This window comes from Prionailurus viverrinus, chromosome A2, assembly GCF_022837055.1.
Source record: "Prionailurus viverrinus isolate Anna chromosome A2, UM_Priviv_1.0, whole genome shotgun sequence".
Classification (NCBI taxonomy): domain Eukaryota; kingdom Metazoa; phylum Chordata; class Mammalia; order Carnivora; family Felidae; genus Prionailurus; species Prionailurus viverrinus.
Genome location: NC_062562.1, coordinates 7,123,220 through 7,144,049, shown reverse-complemented (window position 1 = coordinate 7,144,049; position 20,830 = coordinate 7,123,220). Strand labels below are relative to the sequence as shown.

General features: G+C 60.7%; 2 protein-coding genes across 9 annotated transcripts in view; one reads left to right on the top strand and one right to left on the bottom strand.

The window, feature by feature from the left end:
• The first annotated feature begins 25 nt into the window (after positions 1-25).
• TMED1 (transmembrane p24 trafficking protein 1) lies at positions 26-2,835 on the top strand. The gene is made up of 4 exons (XM_047849544.1): positions 26-316; positions 991-1,088; positions 1,231-1,414; positions 2,002-2,835. Exons 1-4 carry the CDS (start codon positions 134-136, stop codon positions 2,218-2,220), a joined length of 684 nt encoding a protein of 227 aa, XP_047705500.1. The 5' UTR covers positions 26-133; the 3' UTR covers positions 2,221-2,835.
• Positions 2,753-20,830, bottom strand: part of DNM2 (dynamin 2) — an 89,629-nt gene continuing 71,551 nt past the window's right edge. For 3 of the 8 annotated variants that reach the window (XM_047849529.1, XM_047849532.1, XM_047849538.1), the window contains 8 exons: positions 20,414-20,425; positions 16,733-16,846; positions 12,096-12,205; positions 9,286-9,397; positions 8,600-8,764; positions 6,375-6,607; positions 5,138-5,380; positions 3,631-4,516 (listed from right to left, as the gene is read on the bottom strand). In XM_047849529.1, the coding sequence (XP_047705485.1) occupies positions 4,447-4,516; positions 5,138-5,380; positions 6,375-6,607; positions 8,600-8,764; positions 9,286-9,397; positions 12,096-12,205; positions 16,733-16,846; positions 20,414-20,425 (1,059 nt within the window). In that variant the 3' untranslated portion in view covers positions 3,631-4,446. Of the gene's footprint in view, positions 3,142-3,630; positions 4,517-5,137; positions 5,381-6,374; positions 6,608-8,599; positions 8,765-9,285; positions 9,398-12,095; positions 12,206-16,732; positions 16,847-20,413; positions 20,426-20,830 lie in introns of those variants that run through there. The other 5 variants (XM_047849533.1, XM_047849534.1, XM_047849535.1 and 2 more) reach the window with 3 other exon arrangements.

Sequence of the window (20,830 nt, the reverse complement as noted above, 5' to 3'; positions counted from 1 at the left end):
CTCAAGGGGCCCTTCATTTTTCTCTTTGCTGGTTTCACGGAGCGGCTGCCAATGAGCTCCGCCGAGTAGCAGAAGGGGCAGGGCTAGCCCTTAAAGGAACCACGACCTCTTAGCAGACCGGAGGGTGACCCGGATGATGGCGGCCGGAGCGGCCCTAGCCTTGGCACTGTGGCTACTACTGCCGCCGGTGGGGGTGGGAGGGGCAGGGCCACCGCCGATCCAGGACGGCGAGTTCACGTTCCTGCTGCCTGCGGGGAGGAAACAGTGTTTCTACCAGTCAGCGCCTGCCAACGCAAGCCTCGAGACTGAGTACCAGGTAGAGGGTCCCAGGTTGGGAAGCCAGCAAACAAGCGGAGCCTGGGCGAGGGGGCGTGGCCAGGCAGCTGAAGCGAGGCATGCATTAGAGGGAAGGGGGAGGAGCCCGTGCGTAAGAGCGCGGGGGCGGAACTAGGGAGCGCGAGCCGGAGCTGGTGGAGACGGCGTGTAGAGCGGAGGGGGTGGGAATAATGGCAGGAGGCGGGGCTAGAGTGAGACACCCAGAAGGGGCGGGGCCATAGGTTGTAACGGGGAGCCTTTCACGGGGCGGGAACCTCCCGAGTGGGCGTGGCCAAGAGTTGCGCGACGGCCGGAGTCGGTGGGTGTGACCAAGACGCGCCACAAGAAAGGGCGTGGTCAGCAAGAGGATTTCTCAGGGGTTGGGTTAAGGAAAGCTGGGCCCTGTCCCCTCATTTGGTGTGTGGCCAGGTAAACGTCGGTCAAGGATTTACGACGCGGGCGTGACCAGATGAAAGAGCCAAACCCAAAGCGGTCATATCAATGAAGACAGAGCCAAGGCTAAGGTCTACCTGGGACAGGTCGGGCAGCACCAGGTCGCAGGTGTAGATGTCAGGGCTTAGGTAGCCTTCTGGTGATCTGTATGGGTCTGGCTTTCCCTAGCAGTTGCTCTTGGCCTACCCCTAGCCCTCCACCCTCTCTTACCTGCCCTCCCAGGTGATCGGAGGTGCTGGACTGGACGTGGATTTCACGCTGGAGAGCCCTCAGGGCGTGCTGCTGGTCAGCGAGTCCCGCAAGGCAGATGGGGTGCACACGTGAGTTCAGTCCCACTGTCTGCCTGGGTTCGGTTTCAGCCCTGCCCCTCCCCAGTGGCCTCAGGTTACCACCTTCCCTGCCTCTCAAGGTCCAGCTGGTGGGCCACTCAGGGTCACGTGTATCTGTGTGTCTTTCTTCCAGAGTGGAGCCCACGGAGGCCGGGGACTACAAGCTGTGCTTTGACAACTCCTTCAGCACAATCTCAGAGAAGCTGGTGTTCTTTGAACTCATTTTTGACAGCCTGCAGGACGACGAGGAGGTTGAAGGCTGGGCAGAGGCTGTGGAGCCCGAGGAGATGCTGGATGTCAAGATGGGAGACATCAAGGTGCGCTCAGACTGAACTGGGGCCACTCATCCCACATTTCCGGCTTTTGGGCAGCCGCGCTCCCGTTCTTCCACAGAGGCTGGGGTCCGCATTCGCCTGACCCAGCCTCCCTGGTGCCCCCACCTTAATTATGTTAATAGCAGCTCACAGTTAAATACATTTCTAGGTGTAGGAGGGCTTAAATATCTCATGAAATCTCCGCATGAAGTAGGTAGTGTGTTCTCAATGCCCCATTCTAACTGAGGCACAGGATGGCTAAGGCCACGCAGCTAGCAACTGGCAAAGCGACGATTTGAACCCCGGGCAGTCTGGCTTTAGCAACTGTGCTGTTGACTACTACTAAGTACATTAATTTACACTTATTTAGGCATGTAACTCTCACAGCAATTCGGAGGGAACAGAGGCCCAGAGAGGTCAATTAGCTTGCTCAAGGTCACATAGCCACTCCGTACAGAGAGCAGATTTAAGACTCACGGCAGCCTGGCCACAGAGTCTGTGATCTTAGCTCACCCCATTCCCCCTGGTTTTATTGGTCTCTGCTCCCTGAGAGGCGGAGGCCTGACCCTGCCCCTCTCTCTGCCCCACAGGAATCCATCGAGACCATGAAGACCCGGTTGGAGCGTAGCATCCAGATGCTGACGCTACTGCGGGCCTTTGAGGCACGTGACCGCAACCTGCAGGAAGGCAACCTGGAGCGGGTCAACTTCTGGTCTGCTGTGAACGTGGCCGTGCTGCTGCTGGTGGCCGTGCTACAGGTCTGCACGCTCAAGCGCTTGTTCCAGGACAAGCGCCCTGTGCCTACGTAGCCCCGGAAGGAAGAACGGGGAAAAGGGCAGCAGGGTACACGTGTGTGAGACGTGGGGGTCCCTTCCCCAGGTGTGGCCCTCAAGTGTCCTCTCCCTTGGAGGGGCCAGGCAAGAAACACTTGTTGGCTTGGCTGACGGACCTGGGCCCTCCGGGAGGGGCAGCTCAGTGGCTGTACCTGCTCTCCTGGAAAGGGTGCACGGACGGGGGCACCGCAGCATTTGAATGCAACCCTTGGGTATTGTGGCTCGTCTCCGCGTCCCCTGCTGTAAATGTGTGTGCCTTAGCCTGAGTCTTCCAGCACTGCACTGGCACTAGGTGTGGGATGGGGCCCGGGAAGCAAACTCTCCCTTCCCTTCCCTACTGGCCTTCTGAACCAGGTTGTGGTGGGAGGGGGCTTGCTGTTTGTGGGGCCCCGTGCCTTCTTTGGTCTCCCCGTCACCCCACCAGAGGCCTGTTCCTGCTGCTGCTGGGGGTGGCTCCGGGCTGGGGGCGACCCGCTGACACCAGGGGCTGGGAAGGAGACAACAGTGCTCTTGCCGGGATAGTCACTTTATTGAGAGAAGGAGCCCAGCCCCTCAGCCCAGTGCAGGGGGGAGGCTCACTGTGAGGTCTGGTAACAGAACTCGAGGAGTGGAGACTGCGAGACCACCCGCCCCTGCTGCTCTCTCTGCGGGGGGCCCGGGCAGAGCTGAGGGGTGGCCGAGCCAAACCTTGCACAGGAGCCTCACGGAACAAAGGGTGGTCTGGCCTGGACACTGAAGTCAATAAATTATGGTCAGAAAATCACAGAGCCTGGTGATTGGGGCTCAGGGACACCAGCCGGGACAGACCTGGCCCCAAGGGGGCAAACCAGACAGGCGGGAGGGGTCTCCCACGAAGTTCAGAAGAAAGGTCGGGCGGGAGCCGATGGAGGTGGTCGCCTGGGCACAAGAGAAAAATCAGAAAGCAAAGTTTAACTGTGACCGGGGCTGGGCCAGGAGGCCTGGGACCTGAGGGGGAGTCCTTAGGACTACAGCAGTGGGGAGGGGTCCTGACCACTGCGGTTCGGGGTGGAATCCTCTCTCCCCTTAGTGATTCTGATGCCCACCCTAGGCCTGCATCCGGGTCTCCACACCAGTGCGTTAGGGGCCGCAGCCAGGCCCGTGTTAGTATGTGTGGAAGGGGAGCGGGGAACATCTGCCCCCACTCCTGAGGTGTTAAGGAAAGAAAGGATCTTCCCTTGAGAGCATGGTTGTCTCCGGAAGAAGTGAACCCTCTCGGAAGAAGTGAACCCTCTCGCCAAGAGCAGAGCCCCGTGAGTGAGGTGTGAGAGCCGGGGGTGGGAGGGAGGCCTGCTGGGGAGGGGGGGGGGATGGTGAGCAAGTCCACATCCTCAGCCTGACAACACAAAAGGCCCACACAGCAGCCACTAGAAGCTTCTTCCCTTTATTTTAGTTTATTAATAGGATACAGAGTGCAGGCACTTACAGTGGTCAAACCGAGCGAGGAGCGAGCGAGGTCTGCTCAGTGATGGGCCACCTGGGGCCCACCCCGTGGGGGAGGCCTGGGTAGGAGCCAGGAGCCCCTCAAAGCCTCCCCACTCACTCAGCCCTGAGCCCAAGCCACCCCGGAGACCTGGGGGAGGGGGGGACCCAGGGAGGAGAGAGCGAGGCCGGCAGGGCTGAGGCTTCCGGACCTGGCAAAGGCACCTCCGGCAGCCGAGGCCGAGGAAGGAATATTTACAACTCAGGCAGGGCGGGCAGCGCTGGGCCTGCTGGGCCTGCTGGGCCTGGCTTGCTGCTGGGAGCTCCCGCTGCTGAGAAGCGGAGATGCTCCTTGGGCCCCAGGAAGGCCTGGGGGATCCAGGCACTCCGGGTGCCTCTATTCTCAGCCTTTCCTGGCCAGAGAAGCCCTGGGCCAGTCCCCCACCCCGGCCCGAGTCCTCATTCGAGATGGCGCCCAGAGTGCGTTCCCTCCTCTGCTACTCCGAGGCTCCATCCCCCAAAGTGCACCACCCCAGCTCCCCACCTCCCTGCCCGGGGGCTCCAGGGCCCCTTCGGTCAGTGCTGTGTGCAGCAGACGGGGATGGGGGCCAAGGTTAGGGAAGAGTCAGGGGCTGCCCGCAGGGAGCCTGGTCCTGGCACGCGGACGACGGGGCCAGGGGCAGCGGAGGGGCCCAGACGGAAGCTCCTGCACCGCGGGTGTGCGAGGACCCCCTGAGAACACGCCCCCCCTGCAGCCGCAGCCTAGTCGAGCAGGGATGGCTCGGCTGGGCGGATAATGGTGGGCCGGCTGGGCGCAGCAGGGGGTCTTCTGCTGCAAAGAGAATAAAGACAGACGGGGAGGGGGAGGGGGGAGATGGCAGTGAGGCCATAAGTAGGATGAGGGAGAGGAGCCCGCCCCCCGCCACCCCCCCCCCCCCCCCAACGGCGCTGCCCAATGCCGGATGCTCTCAAGGATCTAGAGAGCCAGGGAGGAGCTGGCAGTGTGACTATGTGAGTCCCCCGGACCTGGCGCCTCCCGCCACCACAACCCCCCCCCTCCCCCGCCCCGGTTCTTCATGGGAGAAGTGAGGACAGAGCCTGGCCTGCAGGGCGGGGAAAGGCAGGGCAGAGGTGTGAAACGGCTCACAGCGCGTGCCCTCAAGTAAGAAAATGGTCAAAACCAGGAGAAGGGGCCCCGCGTGAGGAGTCCCATCCTGCATCGCGGGCCAGGCCTGGGAGCCCTGGAGTCACCTTGACTCTCCACCACCACTCAGTGACTTTGGGGAAAGCGACTTGGTCTCTCTGGGCCTTAGTTTTCACACCAGCCAAATGGGGATGATGACTCCATTCCCCACAGGGCGCGAGCTTAGGGCAGGGTGTCAGATTCGAGGAGAGGCCCCAGGGTACAGGCCGGGGGCTCTAGTGGCAGGCAGTGAGGGGGGTCCAGCCTTACCTGGGCACTCCAGGGGGGATGCCGGGTGGAATCCGAGCCGGCCGAGACGGGATCTGAGGCGGGGCCGAGAAGGGGTCATTGTTGGCAAACACGCTCTGGGGTCCAGGCCTGGACGGGATGGGGGGTGCGGCAAAGGAGGCTGCCGGCATGGGAATCAGGGGGGGGCCCGGGGTCGGGCCTCTCACTGCCGGGGGCCGGCCTGGGGGATGCACGCTGGATATGGGTCGGCGCTGTGGAGTGGGGCTGCGGAGAAAGGAGAGGGTGTGAGCTGGGGGTGGGGGTGGGGCGCGCCAGCCTGGCCAGTGTGGCCGTAGAGGGCTGAGGGGGAGGGAGTGGCACAGGCAGGCACCAGCTCCCGCCCAGGGACATGCAGGGGGGCAAGGACCTGTTCCCTCCATCCACCCGCCACCACCTGCTTGGCAATGGCTGTGCCCCCACCTAAAACTTGAGCCAGGGCCCACCTGCATCCCTCCTCAGCCGCCAGGGCCTCCCGCTTCCCTCTGACCTCACTCCCACGGCCCTCTGCCCCCCACCGGCCCTGCTCGGGCCTCCCGCCTGCTTCACCTCCTCCAATCCACCCTCCTTAGCCACAGATCCCTCCAGAGCCCAGCCCTGACTGCAAGTCCAAATGCCTCCAGAGGCTGCAGGGCCTACAGGCCCCTGCCCTGGGCGCCCCACAGGCTGCCCCGTTCCCCAGATTGGGTGCCCTCTCCCTAAGTAACCCATGGCTCCCTGAAGTCTCAGTAGGGCTGGCACCTTCTAGATTTCCCTGACCGACCCTCTCCTCCTGCCACCTGCCCCCGTCACCGGTCAGGTATCCCTGTCTGATGGTCTGCATTGCCCATACCAGGGTCTCATCTCCATCCAACAGCTCTGGGGCGGCTGAGGGGGAAGGGGACGTGCCAGCTAAGGTTCCCAGCGGCTCCCGCAGATCGCCACTCTCGTCTGTGCTCCAGGAGGATGGCCCCGTGGCCACCACGGCCCGGGCCTCTTGCCCTCTCTGGCTTCCACTTGGGCTCACCGTGTGGGAAGCACCAGGAGACACGAGGGCCTTTAACCCAACCCTTCTCTTCGTCGCTTCAGGCCCACGCAGGGTAGCCGCTCCCACCGTGGCCAGCCCTGGGGGCCCCTCCACCCTGCCCACCCCGTGGGCTATGCCCCGACGGGACACACGGGAGGAACTGGGAGCCCGCAGGCAGCATCCTCCGCCGACTGCGGGTGACCGGGCCTTACGGACCTGTGGCTGCTGGAGCTCTGGATCCAGGTGTCATCGACGGGCGGGGGCACGGGCGTGGACACGGTGCTGGTGCTGATGTCCCCGATGATGTTGAGGGCCTCCTTGAGCGCATGGTACATGCGCAGCATGTCGTCCCGCCTCTGGGCCTGGTCGGCCGACTCCTCCATGAGGCTGCTCTGGTCCGCCGAGGAGTACAGGTAGGCCAGCAGCTCGTGGTGGATGAAGGCCTTCGTCTGGGGACAAGGGGTGGAGAGGTCAGGGCTTCCACCACGCCCGCCTGCGCCTGCGCTGCTGGCTGGGAGGGCGGCCGCCACACCCCGCAGGCTTTCCTGTCTTTAACTTTACTGCTGGACGAGCCAGAGGTTTACAACCCGGGGCGGGGGGGGGGGGGGGGGGGTTCTACCCAAGTGTCTGCCGCGTCTCTCGGGGCCACCTTCCAGTGTTCTTCCAGCCCGTCTCACCAGACGCTGATGATCAAACCTACCCCGAGGACCCTGCCTCTCGCATCGCCATCTCTCCTCCCATCCGTTATCTGCCAACTGGCGTCTGTTAAAAAACTGCTAGCTCCCTCTCTTAAAAAAAGAAATGTTTAAAAGGGGCATCTGGGTGGCTCAGTTGGTTGAGTGTCCGACTCTTGATTTCGGCCCCGGTCATGAGGCCAGGGTCCCCGAGTCAGGCTTGTCTTGCCGAGCATGCAGGCTGCTTAAGATTCGCTCCCTCCCCCCCACCCCCCTCCCCGTCTGCCTCTGCCCCTCCCCCACTAGCACACGCTGGCTCTAAAATTTAAAAAAAAAATAAACAAACAACAACAACAACAACAGTACTAGTTTCTGTTCATTGTATACTTTGTTCCTTCCAAAACCTCCTACAGGATACAGGAGTTTCTCAGTTACTTTTACTGCATTTCTAGGTACGTGTGTTCACGTGTACATGAGCTTCTACAAACAGGGACAGGTTTCCCTCTTCCTTTTCAGTGTTCACACCTCTACGCGATTTTTCTAATCTGACTACACTGGTTAATGACTCTACAAAAAAGTTTTAAACACAAGTGGAGATAGCCAACTTGTTCTTGACTTTCGAGGGAATGCCTCCTGAGCTCCCCCATTAAGGTCAAGAGTGGCTTTAGGGCGCCTGAGTGGCCAGTGGGTTGAGCGTCTGACTTCAGCTCAGGTCGTGATCCCACAATTTGTGACTTCGAGCCCCGCGTCGGGCTCTGTGCTGACAGCTCAGAGCCTGGAGCCTGCTTTGGATTCTGTGCCTCCCTCTCTCTGTCCCTCCCCCTCTCAAAAATAAACATTAAAAAAAAAAAAAAAAAAAGTGACTTTGAGACTGAAACACAGATTCCTAACAGAAGACTCCTACAGTTGTCTTTTTCAGAATGGATGTTGAATTTTCCCAAATGGACTTTCAGCATCTCCAAAAATGACCAGGCTTGACAGTTTCTTTCCGCTCCCCTTTTATACACATGGAGCCTTCCTGTATATTCTGTTATGCTCCACAGTTCTTTTTCTACATTATAAATGAGTTATTATCAACCTGGACATCCTCTTCTCTCTTTATTTTTGCTTTAGACCCTGTTACGTTTCGAGCTTTCACAGGCACAACATAAACCCAAAGCTGGCCTACGTAGCTTCTTGGGTGCCCAGCTGAGCGGGAGGCCTGATATATGAACCCCCTGCACCCTCCCAGCAACCGAGAGCGGGAGACATTAGTACAAGTGCATCTCACCAGAGAGAGGCCCAGAGCCCTGTGAGTCTCGGGAGCCCGGGGGTAGGCAGAGCCCTCCAGTGAAGGTGGGCTGGGCCACAGGCCATCAGGAGGCCACAGCTGGGGACAGACTCAGTCTGGGCTTTAATCCCACCTCCCACTCTTCCGAGTGACTCAGGGCAGCTTCCTTGACCTTGCTGGGGCCTCCTTTTCCTGTCTAGAAAATGGGAGATGATCACAGTTCTTCTCCTAGGGTTCGTACAAGATTGAAACACTTCAGAGAAAGTATACACGTGTGGCATTTGTTTCAATTACCCAAGGAAAAGGGAGTGAGCTCCACGTGGCTTGTACCTTCTAATCTCCCGAGAGAGGCTGGGAACCCTGATTCTGACGTTTAGAAGGTCGTGACTCACTCTAATGTTAAATGTCATACAAAGGGTGTCCGGGCCCAATCCGGCCGTGGCTGCCCTGGCCTCCTCCCCGGCGGCGGGCGGGCCCTGGCGGGGCCGGGCACTCACGTTGTTGATCATGAGGTGCATGATGGTCTTTGGCATGAGGTCACGGATGGACTTGTTGATGATGGCCACGTAGGAGTCCACCAGGTTGCGAATGGTCTCCACCTGGCGCTCCAGCTGCGGGTCCATGGAGAAGGTGTTCTCCTGGACCCCGTCCTCATTCTCTGCCTGTGCGGGGAGAGGGCAGGCGGTGAGGGGGGACTGTGGCCTGAGGCGAGCGTGGGGAGCCCCCCTTCTCTGTGAATGGCTTGCCTTGTCCTGCCCACAACCGGCTTTCTGGGGATGTCCCCTGATGGCCGTGTTGGCTTCAAGTGGCCCTGCCTGCCCCTGGCCTGAGCTGCCTGGACCTGGGGTGACCATGCCCCAAGGTGGTGGGACCCCTCACCTGGGGACTGGAACATGTTAATTTGGGGGCCGAGGGCAGCCACGTTCACTCTTCCTCAAGGACAGGAGGAGGAGAGGGAACAAAACAGATGGGGTCCCAGGCCATGTATATCCCTGTCCTTGTCTTTACTTGGAGAGCCTCCTGGACCCTGACCACAAAACCCTCTCCCCTTTTCTCCTTTGCTTGCTCACGACAGTATGGGCTATGATCCTAGAAATGACCCATCCAGGGAGACGCCAGACCCCTTCCTCTCCCAGGGTCAGCACAGCCCGACGTGTGCCGGCCGGGCAGGGCGGTTCCTCACCTGGTCCTTCTCGGGGTAGACCCCAGCTCGGAGGAACGAGGCCTTCCAGCTGTCCACGTCCTCCTGGGAGTCACAGGCCAGCTCGATCTGCCGCAGGTCCTTGTAGACGTTCCTGCAGCAAGAGGGAGGAAGAAGAGGCATGTGGTTCGAGCCTGCCCGTGGGGCTAACAGGTGCAGGGAGCTGTAGCGTGGGCTCTGGGGTCCGAATGACGGGGATTCACACTTGACCCGGGCACTCACAACTGGAGCCCCAGGATGGCAGTGGCACCTGCAACCGGTCAGGCTGAGAGGAGCCCCCAGTTAGTGCCTACAGCATCTAAAACCCTGCCAAGTGCAGCGCACATGCTCGGTGATGTCTGCATCTAGTGGCATCCGTGGCATTTGTTTTTGTGGGTTCGGGTGACTCCTCTCCTCTCCCCTCTTCCATGCCCTCCTGTGGGGGCCAAAGGCTGCCCAAGACACTCTCAGAAGTGGGCAGGTGTCCCCTAACACCCCTGCCTGGGGAAGCTCCCATCAAGGTTTCTCAGGGAGGCTACAGCAAAGTTGTTCAAAAGAACATTCCGCGATGGCAGAACCTGTGTCGTCAGGTGCGGTAGCAAGGAGCCGCAGGTGGGTTCTTTGTGAGCACCGGGAACGGGGCCAGGGTGACTAAGGAAGCGAATTTCAACTTCATTTTATTTCAGTCAGTTAACATTTAAATAGCTAAATTTGGGCCAGTGGCTACTGCACTGGATACTGAAGGTCTAGAATGTGCCCCGATTCCTGGGGGGGCTGGGCTGGTGGGGGGAGGGATGTGGAGGGTTGGGGCTCCCAGCTGAGCATGTGCAAAGCAGGACAACTGTGGGTCTGTGAGCAGAGGCGGCAAGAGCCACAAGGCTGGAGGAGAGACGGATGGACAGTGTTCTGCAGGCTGGGATCTGAGCCACACACGTGCTCTCCTGTCCCACAGGGCAGCGGTGGCCGAGACGGCCAAGCTGGCCCACCGCTTCGGCGTGAGATCCGAGTCTGAGGTTACTCATGGCCCGTGACGGAGCTACGGCCAACTAGCAGTCAGCGCATGGCTGCCCTGAGACTTCTGGAAGGAGTCTCAGAGAGTGGGAGGCGGGCCTTCGTTGGGAAGGCTCTTCCTCTTCTGTTGCACTGCCTGGAATATCACGGTGGCTGGACCTCGGGCAGCCATCTTGGAAGAGGAGGAGGAAGGCTCAGGAATAAGGATGGACCTGGATGCCTTTGGAGCCACCCCACCTGCCCCAGATGGGAACGTCATAAGAAACAAGAGCAACTTCTATCTTGTCTCCGTGACTATTATTCTGGGGTTCCTGGGCTCACTCGTAAATGATACATTAGGTACCATCTTCACAGGGGATCACGGGCCCAGGGAGGCAGGCCAGCTGCCCACTGTGCAGCAAGGAAGAGCTTCCTGGCAGGCCTGCCCCACAACAAAGCCCAGGTTCAGCCACGCCAAAGCGGGTCCCAGAGCTTCAGGCCATTCTGTGACAAAGCAGGTAGAGCTACTCCTACACAGAACGTGACGCTGGCTCCAACCCATGGGAGCGATGGGCAGTGAGGGAGGTGGTCCCGGGGAAGCGGGGAGGATGTCGATGTCTGTTGGTCCATCGTGAAGAACCTCCAGGCCTTGGCTGAAAGCCGCTGCGACTTAGGTGCCCCCTGGCTCCTGGATGAGGACGCACCAGAGTCCCGCGTCCACACTCTGCCCTTCCCCCTGCTCTCGGATCCCCTGCCAGCTGGACCTCTTCCCAAGCTGAGAAAAACATCTTTATTTTTGCTGAAGTCTCCCCCCAGTGCGCGGCGGGGTGGGTTTTCCGAGGACCTCCTGGGCCTTTCTCTTCTGTCTACACTCACTTGAGGGTCTCACCCCCATCTATGACTTTGAACGTGGCCATGCATTAACAACTCCCCAATTCACACCCCGCCTGGAGCTCATTCCCCAACACCAGACTCTTGAATGGGCACGGCTGCCTCCCTGATTCCCCACGTGGTGTCTCAGAGGCCTCTCTCCCTCAGCGTGGCCCCAACCCAGCCCCTGATGGTCCCCAAGCCTACCCTGACTCTGCCTTCCCCAGCTGATGGCAGCTCGGTCCCTGCGTGAGTTCAGGGTCACCAGAAAATGCCTTCCTCTCTTGCACCCACATCCACCAGGGCTTTGGTCAGCTCTGACTCTCGGCATCAGCATCGGCTGCCTCCCCCTCTACGTCCTCAGCCCCACCCCAGCCCAGCCCCCACAGCCTCCCACCTGGACCAGTGCTATGCAACCCATCCTAGTTTCCCCACTCCTGCCCTACCCCGCCACAGCCACCAGGGGGCGCCTGTGAGCACCTGAGCAGGGGCCAGTCCCTCCTCCGCTCAGAACCTCGGCCATCACTTCATCAGGTCTCTGCCCAGACAGGACTTTCCTGACCACACACTGGAAGCACCCACGGCGGTTTTCTGTTTCTCACTTGATTCCCTTTCTAAATTTTTTTTTTTTTAATGTTTAATTTTGAGACAGAGAGAGACAGAGTGCTAGTGGGGGGGAGGAGCGGGGTGGGGGGGGAGGGAACACAGAATCCGAAGGAGGCTCCAGGCTCCGAGCTGTCAGCACAGAGCCCGACGCGGGGCTTGAACCCACGAACCGTGAGATCATGACCTGAGGTGAAGTCGGACGCTTAACTGACTGAACCACCCAGGCGCCCCTCACTTGATTCCCTTTCTGGAACATGAGACCCCAGGGCAGGGACTTTACACAGAAGACGCTCAGTGGGTACTGCTGACTGGATGGGGACGGCCACCCTCCCCCCGTGGGCCCTCACCTCTGCTCTGTGTTGAAGATGGCGAAGACGTGCTTGTTGGACATGAAGCCTTTCTCCACGTCGCGGATTTTCAGGTTGTCCAGAGGCAGCATGTACTTCTTCTCCTTCTCCTGAGGGTGGAAAGGGGAGGGGTCACCCCAGACTGGACCCCACCTCGAGGGCCACCTGCCACAGCCTCTCATGCTGGTGGCTTTATTTGGATTAACTCACCTGCCTCGGCCCCCGCCTCTCCCTTGTCCACTTTGCCCCAGCCATGCTGGCCCCCTCGACGCTCCCTCAAGGTGCCAGGTGGGCTCGTGTCACCCCAGGGCCTTTGCTGGAATGTTCCTCCTCCCAATGCCCGCGTGGCTCCCTCCTTGCCTCCTTCAGGTTTTTGTGCGGAGGGGACCCTCTCGGAGAGGCCTGCCCCGACCCCACCCCACACGTTCGCAGGCACTGTCTCCCTTGCCTTCTCCGTCCTCCTTCTCCCCTTGGTACTTCCTCTCGCGTAACACAACACCTTATCCTGCTCACTGACCTAGGCTATTCTCTGTCACCCACCTATTCCTCAGTTCCTCAAGGCCAGGGACTCCTGTCTGGTTCACTACCACGCCTACGACCACTCTATCTTCACAATGAGCCTGTAACTGAATTACTGCTATGATCCCATCTTACAGAGAGGGAGACTGAGGCAAAGAGGGGGCAGGCAACGATTCAGGGGTAGGGCTGGGATTTAAAACTAGTCAGCTTCAGATGATCCTGGAGCTGGAAAGTGAGCCCCCTTGAGGTGATGCCTGAGCTCCAAAGCCACGGAAGTGTCACTCGCTTCCCAAGGGCAGCCCTGATCAGGAAGTGCCCCACGGAGTACAGGCACAGCAGTCCTGGCGGCTGCTGGGGAAGCAGCTGAGAGGATGTGGCCCTCAGCCAGGGGCACAGGCCTGGCGAGTCACGGAAGCCAACATTCACCCACCGATGGAGGCTAAGGACCTACTGTACCCCCAGCCTGGGGCTGGGCCCCTGTGGGTGCATCATCTTAGACCTCCCTGCGGCCCAGGCCTTAGCAGTTCAGATGGGCTCTGCCCCTCCCCGGCCACGGACCCTTGGGCAAAGCACTCCCTCTCTATGCCTCAGTTTCCTCATCTGTCAAAGGCAGACAGGAGTCCTGCCCTCCCTGTGCAAGGTGAGGATTAAGTCGAGCCCAGGAAACACTAGGGTTTTCTTCTGTGTGTTTGTCCCTCAGTCTTATGGCTCTAGGGTCAGGTCCCAGGACTCTGGCAAAGGAGGAAGCCAGGCAGAGTGCTCCTTCCGGCCGAGCTGCAGTGAGGAGCAGAAGAGGGGCCTGGCGGCCACCGAGGTGCGGACCCCCCGTTCATGCTGCAGAGGGGGGTCTGAGGAAGGAGACGGCACAGAAAGGCTCCGGCTAAGTCCCAGGGCCCTCCAACCTTCCGGAGAAGAGTCTCGGGGGCTTTAGAAGGGGCCGGGATGGGGGTTCCCTGCTCAGAAGACTGTGGAAGGGCCTCTGTTGCCCCCGCCCTGTCGTGTCAGGAGGCAGGAAGCTTCCAGTCGGCTGGCCAGGCCAAGTAACTGAGTCACAGTCCTTCTGGGCCCCGAGCGAGACGCCACATCTGGAACTGTTTATAGTGTGATTCCGCCCAGAGCGCGGCAGCTGCCTTCCTGATGCTGTTGACACGCACGCACAGAACACAAACACACAGAGACGTAGAGGCGTGTGCGCACCCCGCCCCCACCCGCCCCCCAAAGAGCCCTCTGCCTGCACACAGAGGCCGCGGACCCAAACCCTCCCTCCCGCCCACGCCCACCCGCTCCCCAGCCCCCTCCTTAGGATTTCCTGCAAACCCACAACTTTCTCCAGATGCGAGCCGGCCCCAGCCGTGCCACGTCAGACGAGAGAAGCGCATCGGCGCAGGCACCGGCCTCCCCGCCCGCTCCAAGGGGCCGGGGCGCAGTGGCCCTCTTTGTCCCCCCTCCCCCCCGCCAGGGGGCCTGCAGGACGGACAGCCGGCCCCGCCCACCCAGTGTTCAGACTACCTGTTCAGGGGGTTCTGAATGTGTACAGTAGTCTGCACATTGGTTAGGCTGGGCTCGGGCAAGCGGCGCGTCGGGACGGGCACCCCCGAACTTCCGCCCCCTCCGCAGCGAGGCGGACCCGGAGGTGAGTGTCATCGCCCACCGCCCTGCTCTCCACCGGGATGGAGAGACGTGCACCGAAGCCTGGGGAGTCAAGAAGGGCCTGGGTGGGAGACAAGGTGCCAGGGAAAAGCAGAGGGAGCCGCCGCCAGCCGCGGGGGTAGGGGCTCTGGCTGAACGGTCCCCCTAGTCCCACCCCACTCTGTAACTGCTTCCTCTTGGGTTATTTTTTTTAAATAAAGAAATACGGTTCGCCTCTCTGAGAAGGACCCTGAGCTGGGGGGGGGGGGGGGGGAGGGGACGGGGGGGGGGGGGCGGCTGCCACGTGTGGGGTTCCGGGGGTCCCGCCCCTCCCGACCTCAGACTGCTTTGTGTCTGCGGCGCACACAGGGCCCCTTTCACGGGCCTGACGGTTCTCGTTACCGCTGGCGGGCGATCCACCCTCCTCCCGTCCCGAAGCCTCCCCTGCCCTGGGTCTGGGCCCACAGGAGGGTCCGGGGCTGCTGCTTTCAACCCCCACATGAGGGGAAAACGAGGGACCCCTTCTCCACTAAAGAAAAGGAACTCTTAAAACCGGACTTGCAGTGAACGGCCAGGAGGGGGTTCGGGCCCCAAGTCCCCCTACCACTGCCCAAGGCCGTCACAAAGCCTGGCACTCCCACCCTGGGCGGAGATGCCCGGGCCCAAGGTGGAGACCGGCCCTCAGCTGGCCTGGTGAAAGCCTCAGCAGACCGGCTTTCAGACTGTGGGGGCAGAAGGAGGGAGAAAATGCAAAAGCGTCATCCCCACCCCCTCACCCCGGCCATTTTGAGAAGCTGATCTGACCACAAGGGTTCCTTAAGAAACGCCTGACCTCACCCTCCCTCCACATCCCAACCCGGAGAGGCTCTGTGGTCGTGGCCACGCCCTTTCCCGGCTTAGAAACAGCCACCAGACAGGGTCCTTCAGGGGGCGCGGGGTTCCCGATGCTCTTGGAAGGTTCCAGAATGAGTGGGAACAATGACATTTCACCCCTAGACACCCTCCCTCGGAGGAACCGTGTCCAGCCCGGGCCACAAGAGAGTGGTCCAGGCCAGGGCTGAGGTGTCTCTCAGGACAGGGAGCACACGCCCTATACCCCCAACACAGGGACCCTTCCCCACTCTGTGACACAGGGCGAGTCACTGCTTGGAGCCCGATTCCTTAAGAACAAATGGAGCATAAGGATTTTCGGAGGAAATTGTGGCCACGGTGGGCTCCCCAAGCCAGTGAGCCTGGCACAGGGCAGGGACTTGACAAACAAGAGCTGTGCCATCCCAGGTGACTAGGACACGCGGTGGCCATGTGACCGGATGGTCAGGGGCACGAGCAGAGCAATGCAGGTACCTTCCTCCGCAGGCCCTTCTTCCCTTCTTCAGGCTGCTACAGACCATACTGGGATGGGCAGGGGGGATATGGGACCACGGCAGCGGAGTCACAGGTTAAGGTGGCAAAATGGGGAAGGTGGAGCTCGGGCTCCGGACAGCCTCCCGGCACAGGCCTGCCAAGCTCCCCAGGACACGGGCAAGAAACAGACTGCCGTCTCCGTAAGTGCCTTCGTTTGGGCCTCTGTCACAGACGCCTAACGCCGCCCTGGCCAACAGGGAGGGCTGGTGGGCCTTTCATGGGGCAACCCAGGAAAATGAAAGCAACACAGTGTCCCCCACTGGTGACCCTCAGAAGCCGATCCCGCCCACGACAGAGCAGCAACAGGCAGTCACACTGGAGCAGCGCCATTCCCGGGCCACTAGGCCGTAGCCACGTTGTTAAGAGAACTAAGCAAAGACGTGGGCCGCTCGGGCCGGGAGGACAGGCCAGTGCCGAGGCGGAGAAGGGACCCAGACAGCAGTGCTGCCCGAGAGGCGGCCCACTGGGCTGGGGGCGCAATCGCTCAAGGGCTTGCCTGCGGGTTCCCGGAGACCACGGTACAAGGCAGCACACAGCCCTGGGGTTTGCGTTCCTGGTGCCATTCCCAGAGGCCTCCCCAGGCCCTTTGGATCAGGACAAGTACATAGGGAATGTTCTAGACAGACGCTATAGCTAAGCACGTCACAGGGGCCATTCTACCCCACTTCATAGACAGGGAAACGAGGCACCTGGCTGAGCCCCTTGTAGACGTTGGACCCCCAGCACCTCAGCAACCTGGCCGGGAGCCTGAGTCCCTGACCTCAGACCGTGCCCCCTCTGAGAGCCAGGGATGCCTCCCTGTGACTCTGGAGGCTGGGGTCGGTTTGTAGCCTGCCAAGGGCTCCCCTCTCCATCTCCCTTTCCTCCTGAAGTGGAGCTGCTATCAGGCTGGACCCCTAGAGGGTCACGTGGGGCTGGGATATGCAACCTGGTGCCTAGTATGCACCCCCCCCTTCCAGCCCCGCCCCAGTCCTGGCCATTACCATCCTCAGGGAGGAGCTTGGGGAGCCTTCCTCGAATGAACGAGCAAGCACCCGCCCACTCTAGTCCCGCCGCCCCCCCCCCCCCCCCCCCCAGCCACTCACCTCCTCATCCTTGTACCAGGACAGAGACTCGGCCGTCAGCACAAACCAGTACTCCTTGGAGCCGCCCTTCATCAGACTGATGTTGTTGATGGTCAACCAGCCCCTGCGGATCACCTGGGGGGGAAGGTGCTGCTCAGAGGGGGACAACGCCTGCCGCCCGGCCCAGCCCACCCCCGTGCAGGGCCCGGGGCCCTCGTCCCCAGTAAGGAAGACGGACCACACGGCAGAGATGCCTCCAGCCCTAGGCCAGGCAACCCAACTCCACCTTGCCCCCAAGCATTTCCCACCGCAAACCAACACGGGATGCCCAGGCAGACAGACACGGGGCACGCACACTCACTCACAAGGCTCGGGGGTGGGGGTGGAGGGGGGCAGGGAACCGGGCCCCCCGGGAGACCCCCTGCACGCGGGGTCGAGTCAGCACAGGCAAGAAAAGGTGTGCCCGGCTACAAGGGGCCCGGGACAGTTCCCGGGCTTGTATGGGAGTGTGTCACATGGGACGTGACATCGGAGGAATCACACTTGCGGGACCAAGTGCCAGGGACACCCTCACACCCTCTGGAAGATGGCTGTTGGCGGAACGCTGGGGGAATTGCCACGAAATGGGAGTGGTTCTTTCTCTCTCTCCTTTTGCGGCTGACCGGCAGAAGCTTAACCCACAGTGTTGACTCTGCTGCCCGCGCCGTTGGTCACCTGCCCAGCTTACTATGGTGGACACTTGGTGTCCTGCTCTGGACGGGGACTGCGGCCAGCCTCTGTCCTGGGGCTCCCTTCCCCACAGGCTCTTTCCAGAGTACAGGAAGAAGGGATGCTTCCGCCCAGAGGGCTGGGGCCAAAGGTTTGAGCTTGGGGCACCCGCCGGGGATCATGCCCCTCGCTGGCCTCAAACCCGGAAGTCCTACTCTTCTCTGATGCGCTGAGGCTCTGGCCTGGAAGATCCCCTGGCCGGGGCTCGTCTGCCTGCAGCTGTCATCTGAGTAGGAGGCAGAGTCCGGCCAGGTCTTCACAGAGGACTCATCTGACAGCTACGTGTAGGCAGTCTGAGGGGCCATGGTCCTGTGTTCCCTGGGTCATGGAGGCATGTGTGGGCCAGAGCTACCCATCCCTCTGGTCTGGGGACCCCCGGGCAGCGGGAAGCACATGGAGGCACAGGCAGGGCTGCCTGGGGCCCAGGCAGCAACAGACCGGGCCAAGCTATGCGGAGATGCGGCCAAAGACAGCTGGGATGGGCTGGTGTTGAGTCCCCACCTCCCTACCCGCCTCGGGGCGGGGCGGGTGGGGGGGTCGGGGGCAGGATGGGGCTTGGGGGATGACTCTGGGGCTCGCGTGTCTTCCTAAGGGGTAGGTCTCAGGAGGGGCTTTCTCCTCCCACTCTGACCTGCCCCCAGGCCTGTCAAATCTTAACAGGGCCACCTGCTTCCTATGGCTGGAATTAGGCTCTGGGCCATGAAGGTGGAGGCGGCCAGAGCACACCCAGGGACCTCTGCACTACACAGAAGCCCTTGCCCAGGCTGGAGACAGCATGGGATGCCACCTGGTGGCCCTTGTTAGGGCTTCCTGGTGATGACGAGACAGCACCTGGAGACCTGTGGCCACCAGGGAGTGAGCAGAGACTGCTGGCACCCGCCCAACCATGGCTGCCTGGTGGGCAAGGGGGCAGAGACCGCTGGCCCCAGTAAGGTCATGGTATCCTCCCAGGGTGCCCTGGTTTAGCACTGAAAACCTGGAGTCCTGGGAATGCCCCCAGTCCCAGGCAAAGTGGGAGGTCTGGTCACGCTGGGGCAAGGCTGGTCTTCAGACTCCGGCTCAAGGCCACCCAGCAGATGGCCCAGGAAGGAGTCCCTGGCTCCAGCAACCACACCCCCTGTCCCAGAGCTGTGTGGGTCTCTGTTCATACCTGCTCCTTCCTTCCCCAGCCCAGGGGCCAGGGTAGAGCCTGCCTCGTCCTAGCCCAGGCCAGGCAGAGTAGGCATTTCTACACTTCAGTCACCGACAACCAGGGGAAGAGAAGCAGGAAGGAGGTGGAGAACGTAGGCGGTCAGTGCTCCCCAGAAGACAGGTCTTCATGTGGCGAGGCCTCTCCACCCCGGGGCCCAGCCCAGTTCCCAAGGGGGCAGATATGCCCCCCACCTACCCCCTCCTTGGCCTGGCTCACCTGCCTGCACCCTCAGTTAGTAGCAGTCAGAGCTGGCAAACGGGGCCCTGGCCATGCTGTGGGGCATGTGGCCACGGGGCAGATGCCGTGCCGGGAATGGCCCATCTGAGTAGGCCTGGAGAAGCCTCCAAGGTCCCCTTCCCCTCGAGCTGCCCAGAGAGCTGTCCGCGTGGGAGCCATGTAGGGTCAGAGATGAAATCCCACCCTGGGGAGGCACAAGCTGTGGGCGGTAGACACATGTGCTGAGTCTACAGGAGAAGGAGTGGCTGGCCTTCCTCATCCAGAAGCCAAATTTGTGCCCCAGGGGCCTGGCTTAGAAGGAGGGGGGTGGAGGGACAGAAGAGGCAGGCAGGCTCCCACGCTCCGGGGTGCACAGGGACAGGCACGCACACACGCCAGGGGTGGGAGGAAGGGCCGCCGGGGGCAGCACGGGCAGCAGCAGGAAGCAGCAAGCTGGGGCCCGCCGGCAGGGTGGGTCAGCCTCCTCCTGGGTCAGGGTTCTCGGCCTGAGTCACCTGGGGCAGGAATGGGAACCGTGGCCGGGAGACCCAGGGGCCCGCAGCCGGGGCGCGGCTGGCCTTTGGTGCTGGGGATGTGGAATCTGGCAGGAAGAGAACAACTAAACCTCTTGGGGTGTGAGGAGAAGCGGGCCCCTGGACTGTGTGGAGGGGGAGATGGTGAGTATTCAAAGTGAGAATCCTGGGCGTGGCGGGAAAGGAGTGATGCCTGCCGCAGGCAAACGCTAAGGGAAGGGAGCAAGTGGCATGGAACAGTCTAACCAATCATCGTATCTGCCACGGGCAGGGAACAATAGTGGCAGCATCCAGGAGAGAGTTCCCTGATCAGCCAGTCACGCCTCTCGTGGGTGTCGAGGAGTGTCACGTGCAAAGCTATCACATGGGGGAAAAAATTCTTTGACCAGTCAAATCACATCTGCCACAGGAAGGGGAGTGGTGGCCTGCTCAGGAGAGTACGCCAGGATCGATTAGCCATGCCTGCACACGGCCAGGGAGGGGCACAAAGGAAAGCGCGCCGGATCGATTAGTAATGTCTGCCCGGAGTGCAGGAAGAGAACATTTCGGCATGATGAGGCCAGTGGCGGCAGGGGCAAGAACCAGTTCCAGCGGGGCTTAAGCAAAATCTCCCCCGGCCAGGGATGTGAGGCGAGGGAAGCATGGGGTGTTAGTTGAGTATCTGCCATCCCTGACCTATAGGAAACTAGCTACATGTGTCAGAAATGGGCTGGCGGGCGGGCTGGGCCTCCCACAAGGGTGGTGGTCAGGTTAGTGTCCGTGTGAGTCAGCTTATGCCCAGGGCAACACGGAGTCCAGCGGGTGTTGGCCACGGCAGGGGGTTTTTAGGTTAGCTCGATTTTTAGTTGTTCTGTTATTTGGGGGGGAATCGCTTCTCGGCCTTTTGGCTAAGATCAAGTGTTATTTGGGGGGAAAGGGACATTTACGGGGCGGCGGGGTCTCCACCACTCTTAGGTTCTCTAATGTTTGCTACCACACTAAGTGGGTACTTACCAAGATCTCCCCCTTTGAAAATGCAAAGTTAGGATTGTGGGTAAATCAAAGAAGAGCCGGCAGAGGGAAAGAAAACGTAAGGGACATGAGGGGACAGAGAAAAAGCAGGAAAAGCACAAAAATGGGAGGAGAGAAGAGCAAGGGAAAAAACAGCAAAAGAAAAAAAATTACATGCTATTAATTATATTCATGGTGTTAATATTTAATTCATTATCATCTCCCGAAACAAAAAAGCAACAACATATGTATTACCTATGGCAAGCGCAAAAAAATCATGCAGTGGTTACATCCTTCTTTTCCAGAGGGCTCTATAATCGTGCAAGATAGCAGAGCCCCCACCCCCGTCCCCGCTCCCACCCCTGTCTACTATGGAGAAGTGGGGTGAGCTCTGCAGGGATGATGTGTTTTTCTTAAAGA

Excerpts from the sequence above, each read along its gene's own strand:
- TMED1 (XM_047849544.1), top strand. The coding sequence starts at position 134 with ATGATGGCGGCCGGAGCGGCCCTAGCCTTGGCACTGTGGCTACTACTG. Across the intron at positions 1,089-1,230 it reads AAGGCAGATGGGGTGCACAC|AGTGGAGCCCACGGAGGCCG; the intron begins GTGAGTTCAGTC and ends TCTTTCTTCCAG. Across the intron at positions 1,415-2,001 it reads TCAAGATGGGAGACATCAAG|GAATCCATCGAGACCATGAA; the intron begins GTGCGCTCAGAC and ends TCTGCCCCACAG.